This window comes from Humulus lupulus, chromosome 1 (assembly GCF_963169125.1).
Source record: "Humulus lupulus chromosome 1, drHumLupu1.1, whole genome shotgun sequence".
NCBI classification, from domain to species: Eukaryota; Viridiplantae; Streptophyta; class Magnoliopsida; order Rosales; family Cannabaceae; genus Humulus; species Humulus lupulus.
The window spans coordinates 12,293,833-12,318,587 of NC_084793.1; the positions used below are offsets into that span (position 1 = coordinate 12,293,833).

At 35.7% G+C, this 24,755-nt stretch overlaps 2 protein-coding genes across 3 annotated transcripts; both read left to right on the forward strand.

Annotated features, from left to right (window-relative positions):
- Positions 1 to 6,390: 6,390 nt before the first annotated feature.
- On the forward strand, positions 6,391 to 10,616 carry LOC133785605 (probable galacturonosyltransferase 6). Of its 2 annotated transcripts, none has more exons than XM_062224825.1 (9): positions 6,391 to 6,791; positions 6,935 to 6,969; positions 7,340 to 7,381; positions 7,480 to 7,633; positions 7,724 to 7,800; positions 8,589 to 8,878; positions 8,967 to 9,333; positions 9,471 to 9,992; positions 10,142 to 10,616. In XM_062224825.1, the coding sequence occupies exons 1-9, from the start codon at positions 6,680 to 6,682 to the stop codon at positions 10,415 to 10,417; spliced, it is 1,875 nt and encodes a 624-aa protein (XP_062080809.1). In that variant the 5' UTR covers positions 6,391 to 6,679; the 3' UTR covers positions 10,418 to 10,616. The 2 variants fall into 2 exon arrangements, with proteins under 2 accessions (XP_062080809.1, XP_062080812.1); XM_062224828.1 differs by having other exon boundaries at positions 7,727 to 7,800.
- Positions 10,617 to 10,998: 382 nt separating this feature from the next.
- Positions 10,999 to 11,655, forward strand: LOC133785615 (photosystem II reaction center W protein, chloroplastic). Its single transcript, XM_062224835.1, has 2 exons — positions 10,999 to 11,157; positions 11,239 to 11,655. Exons 1-2 carry the CDS (start codon positions 11,061 to 11,063, stop codon positions 11,538 to 11,540), a joined length of 399 nt encoding a protein of 132 aa, XP_062080819.1. The 5' UTR covers positions 10,999 to 11,060; the 3' UTR covers positions 11,541 to 11,655.
- Positions 11,656 to 24,755: the final 13,100 nt, after the last annotated feature.

Genomic DNA, 24,755 nt, shown 5'->3' on the forward strand with positions numbered 1-24,755 from the left:
GGTATGTCGGGATTGATTGGGAATTTATAGGTCCACTCGAGGATTAGCAAGAAATGTGGCAAATGACGTTTTGCCTTGGGGCCATTTAAGGTTAAGAAAGTGCTTAAGGGGTGTTTTGGTCCTTTGGCCAAGAGATAGGCTTGGTTTGAGGCTTTAGACTTCAGTAGAAGTTAGGGAGAGCAAAGGCAGAAGGAAAACACTCTCTCCCACTCTCTTTCTCTCGTGAATCTCTCTCTTGAATCCCTCTCTCTCTTTAACCCTTGGGAAGCTTTTGACACTTTGAAGAATTTGCTTAGGAATTGAAGAGGGTGGAGGCTAGGATTACTGTGTTTTAGCTTAGAAGTCGAATCTCTATTGAGGTAAGCTTTGCAATCTGAATTTTCTTTGTGAATTTCTGGGTTTGGGTATTGTTTTGGCTGAGTTTAGCTTTAGCTTTGGTTTTGAATTGGACTGAGGATTTGATATGGATTTCAGGTAGTTTGTGCTATTTATAAGGTGTTTTTGAGAGTTGTAGACTCAATTGTGGCTTTAGAATATGTTTAGGTTGAATTATGTGTCTTTGAATTGGGAGAAAACGCAGAAAGAAGATGGGTTTTCTAGGTTCGTGGGGGCACGCCGCGACCCTGTTTATGGGAACCGTGGCCTGCGTGGCCCCAGGAGCCTGGGGGCTTTCTGTCTCATAGGCGCGCTGCGACCCTCAAAGTCAAGTCGCGACCCGTATGCCTGTAAGGGTTGGGGCTGGTGCCTTTAATTAGGGGTGCGCCGCGACCCTCAGGGCCAGGTCACGGCCCGCCTAGGCAGCCATAACCAAAATTGGTTTTTAGGCTCGGGGAGGCTCAGAGACTTAAACCTAAGCGCTTGGGACAAATTTTACTACCCAGTTTAGCAGAATTCGAGGTCCCGGAGGCTAGAATATGATTCCAAAGCATTTAATTGGATGTGATTTTGATCAATTATTCATTGTCACTTGTGACTAGGTTATACCGCAAGGGCTCAGGATTAGGGATCGTGCTCGGGGCTGCCATACGCTAACTGCTGGAGACTTGAGGTAAGAAAACTGCACCTGGGTTGTGAACGGGGTTTAAACCCCTGTTAATGATTATGTTATGAATGTGAATATGACTATATCTGAGAATATTTGGATGGGCATGCTTGTATACGCTGCCATTGATTACTTGCTATGCATTGTGTATTTGTGATTATATATGTTTGTCGGCCGGCCTAAGGGTGCCGGGGGCCGATAGCAAGCATGTGGAATGCAACCTGGTCTAAGGGTGCTGGGATCAGCTAAGAGACCAAGGAACTCGGCCTAAGGGCGTCGGACCTGTGTATTATACCATAAACAGAAGTGTGGTTCACACTTAATCATATTTATTGATTGATGTGTTTGGTTTACATGTTTGACTGAGTTGAATATTACTGGTGGTTGGTTATTTATATTCTATTGTTAACTGAATCCGATGATTTATGTTTACTGCTTTCATACGGTTACCTAGTTGTGCATGTTTGTTTTAGTTTTCTTGCCGAGCCTTGGCTCATGGGTGTTACGTGGTGCAGGTAAGGGAAAGGGATAGCGGGACCAGCCATGAGTTGGAGAGCTTCAGAAGCGGTGTGAACATATGCAGCCTGGTCGATCACCATGGTCGGGATAGCTTAGGAGGAACTAGGGTTAAATCATGATTTGCCGCTTAAGACGGCTAAGTTGTATTCTATTTGTCTTTTATAAGTCTATAAACTGATTTTGGAATCCTGTGTATAAACTTAATATTTTAATGAAAAATAACAATTTTATTGACCAAATCTTTTAATACCTGACCTTGACTTAGTCTTTAATTACACATTTAAGTTCAAACGACTTTCTTAGCAAGTTAAGCACTATTTTAAATATGCAGTGTAATGGTCTTGGTTATCCAGGGTGTTACAGAAACTTTTGAACTTCTCTTTCGGAAAATGTGCCCACCTACCACACGGGAGTGTGGACACATGTCAACACAGGGATGGATACTGAGAGTACTTAAGTACTCTTCTTCTGTCCACGTCTTTTCACTACCCTTTTTTTGTCGCTCGTTTTCAAGGTTAAATGTAGTCCCTCGGATCAAATTCCAATTTGAGTTTTAAGGACTCAGATTTGTTTACCAAATTCCCATTTCTTCACCTATATAAACCCTTCTTTTACCATCATTCATCACTTTTAGCCTTTCTAACCAAAACCAGAACTCTGAAACCCTCTTGCATGTTTTCTTCGAGAAAAAATAAGAACATCTCTGAGATTCCCCAGTTTCCCACTCGTTCTCCCTTTGAAAACGAATTTTTGAGAGATTCTTTACACAAATACTACCATTCTACCCTTCGATTCTTCCATTAACCTCCTACGCATAAGTTTCTGGTCTTTCTTCTATTATGCATGAGTTTTTTTTTACATTCTTGATTCTGTTCTTGAAGACTTATAAGAAAATAAGGTATTTGATCTGTTTTCTAGGATATTTAGGGATGAAAATGAGTTTTTTATATGGTAAATGTGGTTAAAAATGGCATCTTTTCTGGGTTTTGAATAAAGTAGACGTGGGTTTCGTGTTGAACAAGACTTAGGGCTTTAGAGTAGGGTTTTAATGCGCATATACCAATGATAGTCCTATTTTGGGTAACTGCCATTTTTTTTCCTAGAAAATCGGGATAGCCCAAATTACGAATTAACTACCCACTTTATGTGGGTTCAATATCGATACTTCGAGCCAGATTCGGCTCGAATTACTTGAAACTTGTATCTCGTTATTTCGAGCTTATTTTTTCTCAAATTTTTAAGATATTTTATTTTTCATATCTTTCTAAATAATGGGCCCTCACCATTTCCTTTCTTGTTGGATGATGCAGTCTTCGAAGAATCGTTGGGGGCCAGACCTTGCCATTCCTTATCATCCTCATTCGCCTCGAGTCGAGTCTCCCTTCACTTGAAACCAGCGACGTATACAGGAGCACGAAGAACGTCTCGAGCTTGAAGATAAACATGCACACTTGCTTGATCCTGTCGGGCTCTCTGTTCGGCCATTCTGGTCACCACTACACTTCCTCGAGGTCGCCCCTAGTCCTTCGTGGGAGTGTTTGAGCTTCATCCGCCCGTCTCGCCATCTCCTCATTTAACTAAGTAGCCTCAGCTAATTTGTCCTGTAGCCTTTGGTTTTCCCATTCCACCATTGGAATATGTTTGCCAAGATTGTAATAATCCTGATTTTGTGGACTGGTACTTTGACTAGGGTCTCGCGATTGACCCTGATCCCGCGGTGTGGTTGATTTGCTCATTTCATTAGGAGTTTGATCATTGACCGGCTGCTTGCCAGGCCTTCGAGGATGCTCTTCAGTGCGAGTAGTGTTTTCCTCAGGAATTCCTGGGAGTGGTCGTCCGCTTCTCGATCCGGGGATGTTTACAACAACCATTTGTATAAAACGAGATTTTTGAAAGAATGCTTAATGCTCTCAATGAAAGAACCAAGTTGTTGACGATGTACATTCTACTCTTTTAGAACATCCTACAAATTTTCAAGAAATTTTAAATAATTTACGATGTTGAAAACAAAGTTCAAACAACTTGTTGCACATGTGCACACAAAAACAGTTATGTGTGTGATATTTGATTGTTTGAACCATGTTTTCGGCACTATAAATTATTCAGAATTTCTTAAAAATTTATGGAATTATAACACATCGACACACCAAAATCAAATTTTATCAACGGTGTAATCACCCATATATATTAATATTGTAACTATATAGAAATTTAACTAAAAAACTTCTGTTGAAATAACTACCTCAATAAAAAAATAAAACCGAGGATGGTCTGATCATTGTGATAGAATGCAAAGTTATACCCTTCAATAGAAAAAAGTGTATAACTTTAAAAAAAAATTATTATCTATTGCACTAGTTGGTAAAACACCGAATGGTCTAAGGATTCAATAAGTGGAAAGAGCACAATCATTTTTAATTACATTGGTCATTAGGCAAGAAGTTTTTGATCCACATCAAAGCTTTTATTTTAATACTATTTCAAAAAAAAAAACTTCTATTTGTAATATTTACGTTATCTAATATAGAAAGAAAAAAAAATAGCACATATTAGTTTGTTGTAAAAGAAAATAACTTATTGTTGGTATCAACTTATTCAACTTTTGAATGAAAATTGATTATTTCTTGACAAAGTTGAATATGAATTGAAAATAACCTTACATTGTTTGATTCATGGTTGACTTTATTTGCTTGGATTAGGGAGCTTGGCGTTCACTCAAATCTGTGCCAATTATGGTTAACCAATTCAGAGCTATTTAATAGGCCACATATGGATTTGGATCACCAAAATATACAAATAAATAAATTAGAATATTAATACAATTCACATGAGTGAGTTAGGATCAGCAAAGTTCAACTTTAATATCTCATTTATTGGATCCCAAGGGTTTGACCCAAATTTGAGGGTTCATCACATAACCTCTCAACCAAGAAAAACAAAACAAAGATCATTCTTAAATATCCAATCAAATATTTTTTAGATCTATTTCTGTTTATTTTAAAGAATAATTAATTCATATCTATTTATAAATAAATATCTCTTATAAACAGGACTTAAGTTTAAATAAAAAATAATAATAAATAATCAAACAAATTAAAATAAAATATTTTATTTTACAATGATGATTATTTAAAAATAATAAAACCATATATTTTATAATTTAAATAAAATTTAATTGAACTTAAACTTAAACTTAATATTATATCAAATATATGATATATAATATTTTGTTATCACTGCCAAATTTAAAAATTATAACAAACATAAACTTAAACAAAAATAAATTAACTAATTAATTAAAATTGGATATTTTAAAGATATTTTATGATAATTTAAATAATTAAATCATATTTATTTAAAAATAATTAAGACATACATATTTTTTTTTTATCTTATAAATTTGTGTGATTGTTTGTTTTTTATCAAGTGATTTGAGCTTTTTTTTTTCTTCATCAAATTCAACAAAGAACATTGCAAGATATATTAGAAACTAAAAATAGTTGATGCATGTATACTAATGTCTACACTATGATTTTTTCTATTCTTATTTTATTTCTATTTTTTTAAAATATTATTATAATTTATATATATATGTTTATGTAGTCTTGTAAATATATATATGTCAATATTGTGTTTAGATGTCATATATGTAAAGATTATTGATATAAATATTTATATATACTATATGATTATAATTCATTCTATTATATATATATTTTAAAAACAGTGAATCATTTTTTATCAAAATGATAAACAAACTTTATAAATTTAAAATTAAAAAAACGTACATTAGACGTTGCTTCTATATTATATAAGACGTTGCTTCTATATTATATAATACATAAGTTTGTGAAGAAAAATATGAAATTTGTGCATATAGTTTAATTTGTCTTAGAAAATATAATTCCCTGAAATAAATGAATGTGCACTAGCATTTTAAAGAGTCTTGTCCCTTAGAAGCCACTATTGTCCACTTGAAAATTATACAGTTCTTGTTTATAATTATTAGTTATAGAATTGTTTTTTATGAGAATATATAAGCTACTATTGTGCCATTGAAGATATTTTTTTAATCAAATGATGATCAAATCAGATATTTTTTTTGAAGGAATTAAATAATTTTATTGTTCTTTTTCATATAAAAAGTGTGTAAACATGACCAACAAAACATATTTAATGAGAGCATATTAATAAAAAAAAAATATTAGAAAAAGGTCAAATATATATAAAAATTAAAAAAAAATTCCCTACCTACCAGTCCAGGCATGTATTGAGTTCAATGAATACAATTATACAAGAGAATGATCTAGTCGTGTTTCTTTATTTAAAATTTTCTGAAAATTATTTTTTAAATTAAAAAAAAAAACTGAATAATATTCATGACGTTACTGGTCAAAAACCAAAACGTTCAATTTGAAAAAACACATTTTCTTCTGTCTGAAATATTTTCCTAAAGTAAGAATGTTAACCAAAAAAAACGGTTAAAAAAATATGTAGTAAAAAAAAATCATGATAAAACAAAGAGGTAAAAAGAAGGAAAAGAATTTGACACGTGTAAAGCGCTGATAGGTGGAACCAGAAATTGCTGATACGCGGAACTTTTGTGATTATCGGTATTTAATCAAGACGGTACACGTAGGCCCCAGCATCACCGTTGATTGTCCCTACCAACGTGTCCCAATCGCATCTCGGCGTCCTCAATCTCAAGGCAAACCCCTCTAAACAACATAAATACAAATAAATAATTTTTTTTAAAAATTATTTATTTTTTTATTTACTTGAAAAAATAAAATAAACAAATAAAGGTTTTAAAAAATATAAAAAAAAGGGTCCAAGAAGGAAAAACCACCTTCCTCACAGGCACAGAACATGGCCGACGAAGCCATCCATCTCTTTTTCTCTCTCTCTCTTCCTGAAAACATAAAGCTCGAAAAGAAATATCTGAAACCCTAGCTTTCGATTTTTTCGATTTTGATACTTTGTTTGGGTTGCTTGTTGTGATCGAAGCGTCAAATTCTCTGTGATCTGAGAAGTTTGTGAGATGTGTTTTTGGAGGAGTGGAGAGCGAAGAGCGACTAGTGTCATTGTGATCGCTCACAGTCTGCCATTGGATCATTGATGAAGCAGTTCAGAAGATGCCAGAGGATCCTCATCCTCTCTCTGCTTTTCCTCTCTGTTTTAGCTCCCTTAGTTTTCGTCTCCTATAGGCTCAAGAATCTCGCTTCCGTTGGTATTAATTTTTTGTTTTGTTTTTTTATATATGTATATATTTATATTCACGATTGAATATTCTTCTATGGCGTGCATTTCTATCTTTCATATAGATATGCATATTTATGTATTGATTTGTGCATTTGATAACTTGCTTTGCAGGACGGAAAGAGTTTATTGAAGATTTAGCGACTATCGTATGAATCTTTCTCCCTTAATCTAAGTTTTTGTCTTCAATTATATGATATTTCTCTATTCGATTGCTCATCGAAATGAGAGAAATAGAAAAATGGATTTCAGAATCCTGAATTGATGATATTTTAGTGCAAGCAAATTTTAAGTCCCTGTTTAAACTCATAGGAATTTCGTTTTGTTGCTTATTGGTATAAACTCTTATGAAATGAAGGTTTTCAACCCCGTTTTTTAGATTTTCTTTCATTACATTCCAGCTGCGTAATACAGTGTGAGTATTGTAATTTCGTAGTAGATGCCTGCTTTTTGTTTTTCTTTTTGGTGAATGGTGAAGTTGAACTAGAAGATGGGTTTATTATTTTTTCTTTGGTGCAGAAATATAGAAGAGATGATTTGAGACTGAAAGCTATTCAACAGGTAGAATTAAAATTCATCAGTTTGATCTGGGTGTGATTCAAATCATTCTCTTTTTTTTTTTTTAACTGTTTTGAATTTGGTATACTTTTTTGTAACAGGAAGGTGGCGAAGGCTTGAAAGAGCCACTCCTAGTTGTTTATAAGGATAAGGATCAGAATTCTACAGCTAGTTACAGTTCATCCGAAGATATTCGTGATTTGGAGAGGTCTGTAATCAATGGGGACACGACAAATGCTGTGGATAATAGAAACGGTTGGTACTCAGTCTGATGTGTATTATTTCTTTGTATGCGACTTTTGTCTTTGTCATTTTCTTTACTGTCGGTCTGCTGCATTCATATAGCAGAAACGGATAATGAGAAAGAAGAAAGAGATGAACAAGTTCAGCAGAGGGGGATATCGAACGTGTTTCAAGAAAAGGTTTGCATTTAAGAAAATTCAACGTGAAACAGACTTATTTAGCTTATGTTAAACAGTTTTGACATGGTTTATTCTGGTGCATGCTGTGGTTTCACCTCATCCTTAAGTTTGTTTTCTTTTTTGGGTATAAAAAGAAGTCTAAAGCTTCCGCTGTCTGTGTGTTAATTTGTTACTTGATCTTTTTTCCCACTGCAAATGTTTCTTTGTTTCTGTTTGACTTAGGCTACTCATTTAAGATTTTCATAATTAATGATCCGTGATTTTGAATGAGTTTGAAATTGAAGTTTAAGATCCTCGTATAAGTAGGTTGTGCTGTTTGGTCTTCTGAATTGTTAAGGCCTCTTAGAAATCTCTTATTGCTATAGAGAAATTGAGGGTCCACTTTAAATTTTCTAGGATAAAGAACATAGTTGAGTAGTAAACTTGTCATAGTGAATTTAGTCCTTGATAATGAGTAGGGGACCTAATATTATATTATAACTAATCTAAAATACTTGTACATAACAAAGGGTGATTATTGTGTTAGTCACATGAGATATTAACCAGGAATCTCTAACACGGCAAGGAAAGCTTAAAAAAATCTTGATTCTTCCAAGAATTATCGATGTGCACTGGGATAATCATAATATCCTCTGTGCTGGGGCTTGTAAATTATAATCAAAATATCCTCTTACTCGATATCTCTAAATATAGTAAGATAGGCAAACGTTCATATTTCCAGCTAAATAGAAAAACTTACTCCACGGGCTACAGTATTGCTTATAGGTATAAAATGACATTGCCTGCAGGGGCAATTTAACTCTCAGTTGCGTGAAATAACTGAAGAAAGGACGAAAGAGATGAGAGATTTGCTACATAATAAGGAAGCTCACCATGATCGCAACGTGCACACTCAGTTACAGAAAGTTACAGATGAGAAGATAAGAGAGATGAAAGATCAACTAATAAGAGCTAAAGCATACTTAAGTTTTGCACCGCCAGGTAGTAATTCTCATTTAGTAAAGGAGTTGAGACTACGAATTAAAGAGGTGGAACGAGCACTTGGTGAGCGTACAAAGGATTCAGAGTTGTCCAGGAGGTATATAATTTTGTTTTATTTTTTAATTGTTTTCTGTCATAGTGAGTTCCAGAGATTCATTTCAATTTAAAACCCGGGAATATTGCAGTGCTTTGCAGAAAATGAGACACATGGAAACTTCATTGTCTAAAGCCAGTGCGGTGTACCCTGATTGCTCTGCCATGGCTGCTAAGCTCCGTGCTATGGCTCACACAACCGAAGAGCAAGTTCGGTCGCAAAAGAAGCAAGCAGCATATCTTGTCCATATTGCTGCACGAAGTACCCCAAAAGGGCTCCATTGTCTTGCTATGCGCCTTACTGCCGAATACTTTGCTTTGGAGCCAGAAGAGAGGCAGCTTCCCAAGCAACAGAAGCTAAAAAATTTGCATGATCAGAACCTTTATCATTATGTTGTCTTCTCTGATAATATTCTGGCATGTGCAGTGGTTGTCAGCTCCACTGTTTCTGCAGCGGCGGTAATTTGAATTCCTACTATTCTTCTATGTTTCCTTCCCAATAATGCAGATTTTAAGCAATGGTAAAAAAATGTTGCGGCAGCTTCTTGGCTTTTATTTCGTTCTTGATCATTGTATCTTGTCATAAAATTGTGCAGGAACCAAAGAAAATTGTTTTCCATGTGGTGACTGATTCGCTCAATTTCCCTGCAATCTCAATGTGGTTCATATTGAACCCTCCAGGCAAAGCCACAATCCAAATCCAGAGCATAGACAATTTTGGGTGGTTGTTCACCAAGTATAATAATCCAATATTGAAGCAAGAGTCCAGTGATTCCAGATTTACTTTTCAACTTAACCACCTTCGTTTCTATCTGCCCGAGATCTTCCCTGCACTGAATAAGGTAGTACTCTTTGACCATGATGTGGTGGTGCTAAGAGACCTAACTGGGTTGTGGCATCTTGACATGAAGGGAAAAGTAGTTGGAGCAGTACAAACTTGTCAGAAAGGAAAATCTTCGTATCGCCAGATGGACACCTTTCTCAACTTTTCGGACCCTTTTGTAGCGAAGAGTTTTGATATCAATGCATGCACTTGGGCATTTGGATTAAATCTATTTGATCTACAGGTGTGGAGAAAACAAAATCTGACTGCCGTCTACCACAGATACTTACAAATGGTACGTCAAAATCTCTTCACAACAACTACTTAGTTCCACTTGAGCCTTAAACTGAATTACCTCAGTTGATTAAAAATAAAACATTACTGTAGATAAGCGATCATTGTAATATAATCTGATGGTTATTTTTTCTGGGTGATTGGTTGCAGGGTTCTGAGCGACCCTTGTGGATGGCTGGGAGTTTGCCCCTAGGGTGGGTTACCTTTTATAAGAAAACGGTGGCTTTGGACAGGCGATGGCATATCACTGGACTGGGTTATGACTCTGAATTGGTTCGTGGGGACATTGAGAGAGCAGCAGTGTTACACTACGACGGAATTATGAAGCCTTGGTTAGATATAGCAATTGGGAAGTACAAGCAATATTGGAACAGATTTGTCAAGTTCGAACACCCTTATTTGCAACAGTGCAACATCCACGAATAATTGAACATTTGCAGGATCATCAATGGAGAAGGGAGTACAATACACGTGACAATGATGATTCATAGCAGAAAAATTTTACAGCCTTTTTTTCTTGCTTTAGGAACTGCACTTGTTCACTTTATTCTTTTTACCATAATGATTCTTCATGTAAAGTTCCAACACATATTTTTCCCACAAATTTATTGGGCATATTACTCTAGGGAAGCTGAGTCAAATTATAGCAATAATAACCCAAAAATAAAGTGTCTATTAGGGGATTTTGTAACGGTTGGGCTAGGTGACTTTTCTGTACATACATATTTTCATTCAAATCAGATTTTTGCATAATCCCATATTGTAGGGACAAAAGTGGATATGAGAGCAACAAAAATGGTATTACTAGACAATGGATTATGTGACACGTGGCAAATGTTGATTGGGTGTAAGCAGATAGGGATAGCAAACGAAGGGCTAAGCTTTGTTTGTGTGGTGCAACCTGGACAGATTTCCAACCAATCACATTGCTCCGTTGCTTCACTTCAATCCAATGCAAAAGAAAGGCTTTATAACTCCATAATAACAAGTTGTGTCACTGCGAAACCAGTTTTTCCTTTCCCGGAAATTTTTTCTACAATCTCGGAAAATCAAGCTTCATCAGACGAAAATGGCAAGCTTCACCGCTAGTGCTCCAACCTCTTCAGTCCTCCGGGCGGCCCTTCTCCACAAACCCTCCTTGGGGATCCAATCCTCCCCCGTTCTTGGTAAGACGATAACTTTTTTGTAATTTTCTTTCAATTTTGATTTTTCCGAACTTGAGTTTGAATTTGGATTTGGAAATCCAGCACTTCCCGCACTGTCGAAGGGAGGAAAAGTGAGGTGTTCTATGGAGAAATCTTCGGATGGTGAAAGCAACAAGAAGATGGGGATGGGAGCTTCGTTGATGGCGGCAGCTATGGCGGTGTCTAGTCCGGCGATGGCTCTGGTGGACGAGAGATTGAGCACAGAAGGTACTGGACTCCCCTTTGGGTTGAGCAACAACCTTCTTGGTTGGATTCTTCTTGGTGTGTTTGGTCTCATCTGGGCTAACTACTTTATCTACACTTCCACTCTCGAAGAAGATGAGGAGTCTGGATTGTCTCTCTAAGCTCCAAAAAATCAAACCCCATATCGTAATTATTTTCTGCTTAAAAAATTAATGTAAAAAGTATGGAAACAAAGTTGGAATTTCTGATTTTGTAGTAAAATCTACTTTATTCCTATTTGTTCTTGTTCAAGTAATTCTTGTCTTCTTTCACTCCACTTTTGTTGCTTGTTTGATTGTTGCTAATGGGATTTTCAGACTTTAGCTTATTGTTTTATGTAGGCAAAGTTCTAAGTTAGAATGAAATAAGTTTGTAGAGTAAGTAGATCATCCACGGGGTCGAGTTCACAGCTTCGTATATATGATCTTGTGGTGTCTACATATTTTCAAAGATTTTCTTTTTTAATAATCTGATCTATTTAAACAAATTGAGATCTTATAAAATTATATTGAAAATCTACAATCAAATAATTGAAATATGATTTTCCAATGAGTTAAGGGCATGGATGTAATCCATTTTTTACTTAAAAGGAGTCATATCTCTTAAAATTTTGTGGTGTAAACTGTGTCTAGAAATTTGAATGTGACTATTGATAATGACTACAAAGCATCTATTCTTTATTATATTTCATATAAATGGAAGTCTGAGAATCCAATACGTATAGATTAAATTCATTTCCATGGCCATGGGATGATCTGGACTAAAAAGCAAACGATTATTATTATCAATTTTTTTTCCTTACCAAACTAAACTTTCAAATAAGTTAAAATAGAACCAGTTACTCATATGTGTCAAAGCTAATAAGACTAATTATTATGTCAAAAAAACTAATAACTAAAACTGAAAAAATAAATAAGGCTAACATGGTGTTTAAGGAGTTTTTCGAAAACTAGAAATATATTAAGAAGCAAGAGCCGAATAGAAAGAAATAAGGACGAACAATTAGAGTTTTTATATGGTTGAGACGTTAATGAGTCTTAGTCTACGAGTCAGTTGTATTAGAACTTAGATAGCTTTTAATAATGGAATTTTCTACAGGTTTTTACAGAGTAATTGCTTATAAAAGAAAAATCTAGGATCCCTACTACAGTGCACAAATAACCCTATTTATAGGCAGTCAAGTGCAGTGGGCTTGTGCCGGACTAATCTGGGCCCAATAGAGATGTAATCACGGTTTGCTCGCTAATGGAGTCATAATACAAAGAATGATACATAATAAAATGTAGTTAATCAAGCCCATTGGGCCGGCTCAGGTGTGGCCAAGCCTTACAGCAGCCCATTATACGTTAGCTCAGACTGGTCCACGTGGGCTTCTAAGGGGATCCTGAGGACAGGATCTGTCAGAGTAATGGCAGTACTATTTCCTAGGAACAATGTACGATCTGTGCGTACCCTCTTCTGCATGTTAGTTGAGGAGACCAACTGCCAGATTTCATGGGGACAGGTCAGCATTGGGGCTAGTTAGGCTTGCCCTATCCAGAAGTTTAGTCCGGGTTCGTTTACTAATGTCCCGGTTCACTTACCAGAGTCTTGGTTCGTGCACCAGGACTCGGGTTCATTTTCCAAGATGGGCATCGTGACACTTAGTATCTCCCCTGGATTCTTAATAAGGTCTATCTCCATCGACTAGTTAGTCTGCCACCTCAGTTGGCATCTCGGAGAATATAGGTAGGTCGGGACCGGGAAGATGAGTCCTGGTTTCTTCGTTATGCTCGCACCCATCGAACGTTGTTGGGCTCGATGGTGCTTGGGCTATATGGGGTTTTGCCCTTCCCTGTTCACCAGGTTTAGGATAGGCCCAGACCATTTAAGAGGGTTCACGGACCCATTGGGTCATGCCACATGTCACGGGTGGACAATAAGAATAACACTTGGTATTCATTAAAACACTCAGTAATATAGGTGAAAATTTTCATTCTTCTTGCTTAAGAACTAAAAATACATGACTAAGAACTTTACACCTTTTTTTTGGGGGTCTTATTTTGTGTCAAGATTGTCTATAGTTTATTTTCATTAAAACCAAAATTGCATTCGTGTATTAATTGTGCCAAAAGGAATGTTAATAATATATAAATATATATATATATATTCATTTTCCTTTCCACATTTGGTGTCTCTTGATTTTAGTTGTGTAACTTTCTGACCATTTGCTAATACACATTTCATCTCCTGCCATGATAATTTTGAACTTCATACATATCAATTATAAACAGCCTCGGTTAATGAATAATACTAATATTTATCATTAAGATTATACAATACTGAATTTGCTAGGATATTTTTGGGACTCTGTGGAATAGGCAGTACAATTCAGATGTATACAAGATACAACCATTAGCAATATTCAATGAAATTGTAGCACTTACTGTATAAAGTGCAACCAACCTTATTGAATTAAGTAATTGAAAAATATAATATGTATACCTAAAGAATATTATTTCTTTTTCTTTTATTATTTAATATGGTGTCGAAGTTGTAGAACACTAGTCCATGATTGAATCTGCACCACTATAAGCGTACTTCAATCAATAGCGTCAATTAATGCTTTATGTTATTAGAGTGTCTCACGTCGAATAGAATAAATGTAAGAATATCAACCAACATATAATATAATGAATTATTCCATTAATTTTTCGTTGGTTTTGAGATGGTACACCAATTGGAGACCAACACTTAAAAATGATAATACTATAGGCGATAATTCAAAATTAATGTTAAATAATAAAATTAAAAAGTCCTAATACTCTAACCCTCACAACTAACACTTAGCTAGGATTGCAATAATATAAGACTAAATAAAGTATAAAACATATATTTTTTAATATGATTATAATTTTACTAATAATTTTTTTAATAAAAAAGTAATGTTAAAAAATATTGTAATGTTCATAATTAAAAATAAATTATGATAATACTTAATATAAGATATTTTATTAAATAATATTTAAAAAATTAAATGAAATAATATTCAATAAAAATAATAATTTAGGAGATAAAATAATATTTTAAAAAAATTATGATATATAATTGATTATTTTTAAAATTTATAAAGCAACTAGTTTCTATTTTTCTTAAAAAAAAACCCTTAAACTATATTAACCTGCCGAGAATAGTCTTCGACAAAGGGGACTATTTTAGTGAACAGGATAATTTTGTCCAATCCTAATCCTCTAAAAGATTAAAATAGACCTAACCATGGACAAGATAATTCTGTCTAGTCCCATATGTTAATCTGATACTCCAAACATGTCATATATGTCTCTCGATCCCTTCTTTTTTTCTTCTCCTTTTTACTCATTAGGGCTAGCTCAAGATATGGATCATTTAGGCTAGGGGTGCACATCGGGCAGGTTTGTCGGGTTCGGGTTGGTCGGATTCGGGTTAGTCGGGTTTTGGGTGGAAGAAATTAATACCGAACCCGCCCGAATTACTCTCAGATTTCTTCGGGTTCGGATCGGGTCAGGTGGGGAAGTGGTCGGGTTCAAGTGTGGTTGGGTTCGGGTGTGGGAGAAGTGTAACCGAACCCGCTCGAAAGGGATGCCGGGTTGGTTGGGTTCGAATTTCACACTTTTTTTTTAATTTGGGTTTATTTATTTTTGTCAAACTTTTAATTGATCAACATTTTACCATTAATTAAAGAAAGAATTAAAAAACTTACTAAATACTTACTAATTAGCAAAAAGTTATAGCACAATTCTTAGTTTCTTATAAATTTCCACAAATTAATAATAATAAGTAACTTATATGAAACATCCAAGTTCTAACTTCTCTAACCTAAAACAAAAAGCCATGGATTCAAAAGTCCATAATTCAAATTTAAACATCCATACCAAATTACCAATACCATAGTCCAAATCTAAAAGTCCAAATTCAAATTTTAAAGTCCTTAACAAAAGTTACTAACTACTAAAACTTAAAAAATCAACAAAATAACCAAAGTCTAAAGATGAGGTTCCCATCTTCATTCAATCAGTTACTTGTGCAGCTGATGAGGCTATAGATGGAGCATTAATAGAACCAGAAGGCGAAGCGGAAACATTTATACTACCACTAACTCCAGCAGAAACATTTTCACTACCATTAGCTCCAGGAGTTGTAGTATCACTATCACCTGTGATCTCTACAATATTATACATTTCCATAAATATGATTTAATTTCAAACAATAATTACAAATAAAATTCTAAATAAAAGTTTGTTTAACAACTTACCAAACTCCAGAATCTTTGATGTCTCTAGAAATTCATTTTCATCCATGTACTCTCGAATAATGATTGGTTGATGTGAACTGCTCCATCAGTTTTTGAGACATATTAAACATTCAACCATTTTAGGACTTAGTGAGCTCCTAAAGGGATCTTAAATTCTACCACCAGTCGAAAAGGCAGCCTCAGAAGCAACAGTTGTAACTGTTATGGCTAACACATCACGAGCAATGGTTGACAAGATCTTGTACTTGGATGCATTTCCGGCCCACCATTTAAAAATGTCGAAGTTGACACCCTCAATCATAAATTCAGCATCCTTACTTAGATACCTATCAACCTCATTCTTCGTCTTACCACCATCTTCCTCTTTCCTATGTTGTACAAACTCATCATGCAACGAAGCATACTTATTCAAACTAGAAGTAGTAGTGAATGTCGAAGAGGAAGATCCACTAGGTTGAGGCTGATAGTGAGATAGAGACTGAGACTGGGTAATAGATAGCTGAAGTAATGTAGAGCCCCCACCATACAAATCAAACAGCGATCGTAATTTTTGTTCTGCCTCATTAACCATCTGAGTGCATGTTAGTGGACCATAAAAACCTCTCGTTCTCTTCCCATAGTTCATTTTACCGTTCGAAGCATTTTCAAGGAAATATCGAGTTCTAGGCGTCGGAATCAAGCGAGGATCGAGGCATAGCCGAAGTCAGTGTTGTGTTCAACTCCGCGGGTTGACTGGTTGGAAGGGATTGCTTTCTGCCATCTGTCTTTCCCTTCTATCTCTTCTCTATCCTAGGAAAGATTAGAAGATTCTTGACCGAAGGATTTGACGAGAAACAACCTAATCGAAGGTAATCTAAGTTTTAAGTTTTGATTTTTTAGAGTTTCTAAGCTTAGAATTAGCTTTTGTGAATCGTTGAGTTTTTGGTTCGATTGAGCCTTGGGATTTGATGGTTTTGGACCATTGGGAAGCTTGAGAACTATGATTTGATGATTTGGAAGTGTTTAGGTATGATTTTGGAGGCTTTGGGATGAAGGAGAATGTGTTTGGGGATGGCTCTAGGTTGGGGGCCGCGGCCCTGTCCTTGGGTGCCGCGACCCTAGCTCGAAGAAGCAGGTGGAGTGATTTTGCCTTTGCTGGGCGCCGCGACCCTTGCTTCTGGAGTGGCTGGGGGTCGCAGCCCAAGGTGTTAGGGCTGCAACCCTTGAGCAGGGTTGAGCCCGTTTGAGTGTTTTGGCCCCGGGAACTTGGTTTTAGGCCTCGGGATGGTTCCTACTACCTGGATTAGTGGGGATTGATGTCCCAGAGGCTAGATCTTGGTTTGGAAACCTTTGATGATCATTTTATTGATGATGTCTCATATTTGGTTATGACTAGGTGACCACTAAAGGACTAAAAGTTAGATCGTTCTCAAGGGTCGTTCTTTTATTCATTCTAGCTCGAATCAGAGGTAAGAAAACTGCACCCCATATGTGACATGCATGGTTATTCATGAGGCATGTTGAATGTGTAAATGTGGACATGGATTGATTATTGAATGCTTAGCAAATCTTGCTCACTTGTGCATGGTACTGACTAATTAGTCAGAATTGGCAAAGGTGCCAGTATCAACTATGAATCTGGGACTTATTAGTCAAGTTCGACAGTGGTACTGGGCACTGGTCACACAGTGCTGACTCATAAGTCAGGACGACCTTAGCGTGTTCAATGCAAGCCAATAAAGATTAGCTCTAATCGACATCTGCATTAAATGACTCAGAAGAGCATTAATGCCGGACCGACCTCAAGTTCGATGAAAACTAAAAGCGCTTGTGTGACTTACCCATCAGTCACTCATCTGTTAAGTTAGAGACTTACCCATCAGTCTCTCATCTGTTAAGCTAGTGACTTACCTAATAGTCATTCAACTGTTTAAGCTAGTGACTTACCCAGCAGTCACTCATCTGTTTAAATTAGTGACTTGCTTGTCAGTCACTCATTATGGTTTACCAGAACCTCAAGTGATATTCACTCATCTGTTTAAGAGCTATAAGCTCTATGTGATTATAATAATAATCATTTGATAAAGTTTATATGCAATACTGTGTTTTCTTGCTAGGCTTTGGCTCATGGGTGTTATGTGGAGCAGGTAAAGGAAAAGAAAAGCTCACCCAGCCTTGAGTGAAGAGCTTAGGTGGTGATGTGTACATATGTGGTCGTTTGACCACCACGGCCAAGGCGTTCTCAGAGGAACTAGGGGGTTTACCCTATTTTTGTCGCTTAGGTCAGCGAGTTTGTAAATTTGAAACAGTAATAACCATTTTGAGTTGTAAGTAACTTGTAAATTTTTTTGATGGGCCCATGAACAATTTTATGTATTTAATAAAATATATCATTTCCTTTTTATTGGTTTTTCACCTTAACCTATTAATAACACTTAGATGTACGTTTTTAACCAAAGGACTCGGGTAACGGGTCAAATTTTCGGTTCTCCGTAACTGTTCTGGGGTACCCAGGGCGTTACAGTATTTGTCATATTTCGCCTTTATGCTTTGTGCCATACTCGCTAACAACGAGTCATCCTCCTCAACTGCCATTCTATACAAAGTGCGCTGCATATTACATATTTCAATAAAGTACTTGTCTGCTGTAATATAGGTTGATCCACTAAACCTTAATGTAATTTCGTAGAAAGTCTCCAAAAACTTCACAAATACCGTTGCATTCTCCCAGTCTGTTTCAGTAGGTGGCCCCTCCTATTTCTTTCCATCTTTGTCATCCTCCTCAAAATACTTCACGAAATTTGTATCTGACAGTAAAATTTCATATGCCTTTTGGAATCTTAATGCACAATTAAGCATGAGATATATAGAGTTCCACCTCGTTTGGACATCTAAAGAGAGAAGTCCTTTGCATTCAATTTTTTCTTCTACGACAACTTCTTTAAACCTTTTGAGCCTAGCGGGAGAAGACCTAACATATCCGACAGCATGTCTAATGCTAGCAATCGAATCATGCTTCTCTTTTAATCCTTTAGTGACAGTCATGTTTACAATATGAGTACAACACCTCATATGTAAAAACTTCCCATCTAAAATGAGACCATTTTCCTTTTCTCTAAACCGTCTCTTCAAAAACTGAATAGCAACATCATTTGAAGAAGCATTGTCCACCGTAACGGCAAACAATTTTGTCATGCTCCAATTATCTAAACAAATCTCAATCTCTTTGCCAATAGTCTCCCCTTGTGATCTACCACTTGACAAAAATTTATGATTCTTTTCTGATAGTTGACATCAGAGTCAACCCAATGCGCTGTGATGACCATATAGTTCAAATTCTGAATAGAAGTCCATGTATCAGTGGTGATGGATACCCGCTCATGTTTTAAAATATTTTTCAATTTCTTTTTCTCTTCAGCATACAATTTCAACACATCCCGAGCAACAGTCATCCTGGAAGGGATATCAAACCTAGGTTGTATGGTTCTAACAAATTGTCGGAACCCTCCCCCTCAACATGTTTAAAAGGTAACTCATCCAACACAATGTACTGATAATGCAAGCATGCATGCCTCTTTGTTATAAGCCATCAGAACTAAAGTTGTTTCCCCCTCCTTCCCACCTTTCACCGGCTCAAAACTTAAAATCTTTTGCTTTTGTAAAATCTTTTATTGACATATTTGACAATATTGACAAAATTAATTAAAGGAGATTTTTCGAAATGGGTAGTTTCCTGTTTTGTTTGTGATATGTTTTCTATAATCAGATTTTTATATATATGTTAATAAAATAAGTATATAATTTCCTATAAAAGAATATCTTTTCTTGAAATGGAAATTATTGGTATTTATTTTTATTTTTTGATCTGATTTATTTGTCCAGATTTCGTGAACAGCTTGCAGAGATAATATATATATTGTTTCCTTATTTATTTAGGGAAACTGAGTTTAAAAACTGTCCAGGTTCAATGAATCTGTTTGAAGAGATTCTGACTTTACTGTTTTGGAAGATTTTCCATTTATTGGCTGATTGGTTTCTGATTTGTTTTCTATGACCTAAAGGGATTCTAAAAAGTATATAATCATCCTTAGGTTGTTGGTTTTTGATCATCTCTCTTGGTGTATTATTTTCTAAATATTTTTCAAGTTTTAGTGATTAGTGGTGAAAAAATACACATTTATTGATTTTAATAGTCAAAATAAATTAAGTTTTAATTAATATTTTCATGGAATTAATATGATTTATTTTATAAATGAAAATATTTGATTATGATTTAATTTATTGTTATTTTGTAGGAATTAAAAATTGTATTTTGGCACCTTGAAATGAAAAAAGGAAACAATTAAATCTGAAAACAAAGAGAAAAGAAATGGCATTCTTGAAAAATTGTTGCTCTGAATTTGGCCCAAGACCCATCATTCCTCAGCCAAGCCACAGCCGAGCCGAGCCACGCCACCACCGAGCCAGCCTCGAGCCAGCCGTCTGCCAGCTGACGCTGTCAGCAGCCTGCCGCTTGCCACCTGACGCCGTCAGCGCCTGTCAGCCGCCTGCAGTGGTGTGCACCTCGGGCCGCGTGCAGCAGCTCACAATTTTCACCAGTGCCGGTCCAATTTTCCCCAGCTGCCATTGTACTCCCAGCCCAATATTTTAAGCACTTTGGGCCTTGCAAAATTGCCACTTTGAGCTTCAAAGCTCTTTTTTTTTTTTTTGATTTTGAAAAAAGAACATTTTAACCATACACCAAAATAGCTAGGGTAATATTAATAATAAGATTTGATTTTTTTTAAATCATATTTTATTATTAATATTTCAGATTTATTTTGTAAACCCCATTTTTTTTGTTTAATTTCTTTTTAGTCCTTCTCTTCATCTATAAATAGGGACATTTTCTTCACATTTAGTATGTAATTTTTAGAGTAGAGAAACTATAGCAAAATTTCCACTCACTTTCTTCTCATATTTTCTTCTTAGAATTTTGTGAGAATCATGAGCATAATGACCTAATCTTCCTAGGAAGGTTAGGGATGATTCCATATGCAAGTGATGTTATTTTGCTACTTTGATTTACTATGTTCTTAATGTAATATATTTGAGTTATTTATGTTCTTTCATCTCTATCTTTATTTTGTTATCTTTATTTACTTATGCTAATAGTATATAGGATTAGTCATGCTCTTTCTATGTGCTTCTAATTAGTAAAAGTAATATTGATACATAATTTTATGTCTAATCTTCTATTGCATTATTGCCCTTGGGTATTTTGTCATTTTTAGATTTTTCTTAAGATTAACATTGTGCTTTTAAAGTAAAGAACTTTATAATTCAAATGAACTTTTGTTAGAAAAACTACGGACTTTAATGTTAGATTTTCCAAGTAAATATTGGGATGTGAGCTATTTACTTGTGTATTTTTGTAAATCAAGTAACCAAGTAACTAAACAAGCATATGGATGATTCTTGAAACCTTTCATTTTCTCAAACTCTTGATTACATCTTACCTTTATTTCACTTATCTCATTTCATCACTTTATCAAAAATACAATACCAAAATCTCAAACCTCTTTTCATTTACAATTTTATTTACTTCTTGTTACTAACTTTTTGTGTTATTTTATACTAACCTTTTGATTTTAGGTTACCTCCTTGTGGATCGACCGCCCGATTATACTACAACCACCGCTTAGTGGTTGTCACATTTTGGGTGTTAAACATTTAGAGAGACTTTTTATTATGTGAAGAACTTGAGTCCAACAAGTTCTTAGTGGTTATTACATTGTACTTCTGTATTGTTTTCTTTGTGTTAATTGTGCAGGTTGAACACACTTGGACATTGTTCATCAAGCTTCAGGAGAAGTCTTGTTCGTGAGTCACTTTTCGGGAGGAAAAGTGCAAGTGTTGTGATTTGAAGGGAGTTCAAAATCTTAGCACTTCAGAAATTTGATTAGGAGTTTAGATTACAACAGTTGTGACAAATTCAAGAGGGAGTCTTTATTTGTATAAGTCAATTTGGTTTAGTAATCGTTTAGATTTTCTTCTAATAAATTTCATTCTCTAAGCGTGGCCCCGTGGACTAGTAGCAATCTGCAAAGATTGCTGATACCACATCTAATTTTGTGTGTTCTTTACCTTATGTTTGTTTTTATCTTCTGGTGATAAACTGTTTAAACATATTTGGTTTTTGTTCAAACAGTCTCTGTGTCCGTTTAAACATTTCCAAAACAGTTCAGCAATTAATTATTTAATTTGAATAATTAAGTAGGTAATCATAAAAAACAGAATTTCAGTTTTTTCTCATCAACCTTATATGGACTAAACTCACAAACATTCCTAAAGTGATTCAACAGATGACTAGTCTCATGCATTCTACTATCACAGAAGAACTCACTGCCACAATAACAACAAATACACTTGAGTATCTCTTCTTTGTCGTTAGGATCAACTGGGGGCAATTTTTCAAAATGCTCCCAAATATTTGACCCTTTTGTTTTTTTTTTGGAGCCAAATGAGGTTTCTCTTTTTTTTTACCCCCTCTTTTAGCGGTACCATGTGCCTGATCTGTAGGAGTTTCATCATTGGTAGGTGGATGTGGTGGTGGAGTTTCATCTACTTTATCTTGATCAATATCCATAATCTATAGAGCACAAAGACATATATAATATAATGATTAACAACAGAGCATACCTAAAATCCACTAATCCCATCCAATCCTCTACAACTAAAATCCAGCATTATAAACACCAAACCAAACCAAACCACAATTACAAAATAACAAATACAATCATGCAAAATAATCCAACATTCAAAATATCAAATATACATTAAACTAATAATTATAACAATTGTAATTTTACATATACAATCAAATAAAGCAATTGAAAATTCTAAATATTCAATTCCAAATAGAAATTTCAATTTTATCTCAGTTTATAACTTTATATTAAATCAAAACTCAAGTTTATAACTTTATATTAAATCAAAACTCAAAATCGTATATCAAAATTATATATATATACATTAATCATCACATATATAATATTGTTATCCCTGTTTTCCCCCAGGACGCGTGGCGTGACACGATGGGTGCATGGGCTCCCTCAAAGAGATCCAGGCCCACCCTGAGCCCAATGAACAGGGGAGAAAGTCCTGATAGACCTTGTCCATAATGGTCAGGGCCATCAGTGAATGAACCCGGACAAGGTGTCCCCGTCAATATGGTCCAGGCCATTAGTAAATGAACCCAGACAAGGTGTCCTCGTCCATATGGTCCGGGCCATCAGTGAATGAACCTGGACAAGGTGTCCCCGTCCATATGGTCTGGGCCATTAGTGAATGAACTCGGACAAGGTTTAGTAAATGAACCCGGACAAGGTGTCCCCATCCAGAATGAACCGGGCCATCAGTGAATGAACCCAGACAAGGTGTCCCCGTCCAGAATGGTCCGGGCCATCAGTGAATGAACCCGGACAAGATGTCCGGATAGGGAAAGTTTGGTCTTCCCTGAAGCTGACAGGTCCCCGAGAAACACAGAAGTTGGTCTCCTCAACTATGAACAAGAAGTTACGCATGGAGCGTACACTTTTCCTGGGAAACAGTGCTGCCACTACACTGACAGATCTTGTCCCCCGAATCTTCCTCGTAGACCGTAACACCCAGACTGAAGCAACTGTTTGTCGTGAGTCTTATAATGTGATCATGTTTGGGCTGGCCCAATGGGTCTTGGTTAATATATGTTGTATATTTCAAATCCTTTGTATTATGGCTCCATTAGCGAGAAAACTATGATTACATCTCTATTGGGCTAGGATTAGTCCAGCCCAAGCCCATTGCACAAGACTGCCTATAAATAGTGACAGTTGTGCACAATAGGGGGGATTCCAGGTTTTTCTTGTAAGCGATTACTCTGCTCAAACTTGCAGAAAACTCCATTGTAAAAAAGCTCTCTAAGCTCTAATACAACTGACTCGTGGACTAAGGCTCATTAACGCCCCAACCACGTAAAAATCCTGTTTGCATTTTCGAAATCCTTTCTTTTTGAGCTCTCTTATCTTTCATAATTATAGTTGCCGAAAAACTCGGTAAACAAATATATATAATATAATTATCTGAGATATATATACATGTGGGCACTCTTAATGGTTACTACCCATGGATGATTACTTTAATATTAACCATTAGATTAAGATCAATGGTCCATATTTATAGTTGTCAATTAATATTTCTAAAAATAAATTTTGATTTTTTTAAATTTTTTGAAAGGCTATCTGATTACATGGCGGTCATATATTTATTAAATTAAAGAATTAAAAAAATCTTATTTAAGTATTATATATGAAAATTCGAAATTAATGTAGAAATTTTTTTTACCTGTTGGTGACTTGCTATACCAAGTCAATATGTTGCCACATCATCATAATTGTTAGTACCCATCTATGGGTAGTAACCATTGAGAAGTCTTCCATATATACATATATATATTAATCATCACATATATACATATATATTATATAATAATATCACAAAATATAATATAAATATATAATTAAATTTAAATATATATATATATAATATAACAATATGAGGGAAACTAACCTTGGCCTGGCAGGGAGGAGGAGGAGTCATCGCCGCCTATGACGCTGCTGAACCCACGGAGCCGCTGCGCTTAGATGTCGAGGAGACCCGCCGAACCCACGGATCCGCTGCGCCTAGCCGCCGAGGAGAGGAGACCCGTCCGTCTGGGGCTTGGCTTAGTGGTGGTGAGGCGCCGCCGAAGGAAGGGAGGGAGAGGAGGGGGGTCGGGTTTGAGGGGAGAAAGAAGGAGGACTAGGTAGTTTTTTTTTTAGGTTTTTTTTATTTAACTTAAAAGTTAAAACTAAAAAATTAACAAAAAACAAAAAAACTGAACACTGTTCGGGCGGGTTCAGGTTCACCCGAACCCGAGACTTCTTGGTTTGGCCACCCAAACCCAAATCCGATTAAGCCTCGTGTTGAGCCCGACCCGACCCGACTTCACGGGTTTTGGCACATTTTCGGGTATCTCAGGTGCGTGTCATGCGGGTTGTCGGGTCCAAATGTGCACCCCTAATTTAGG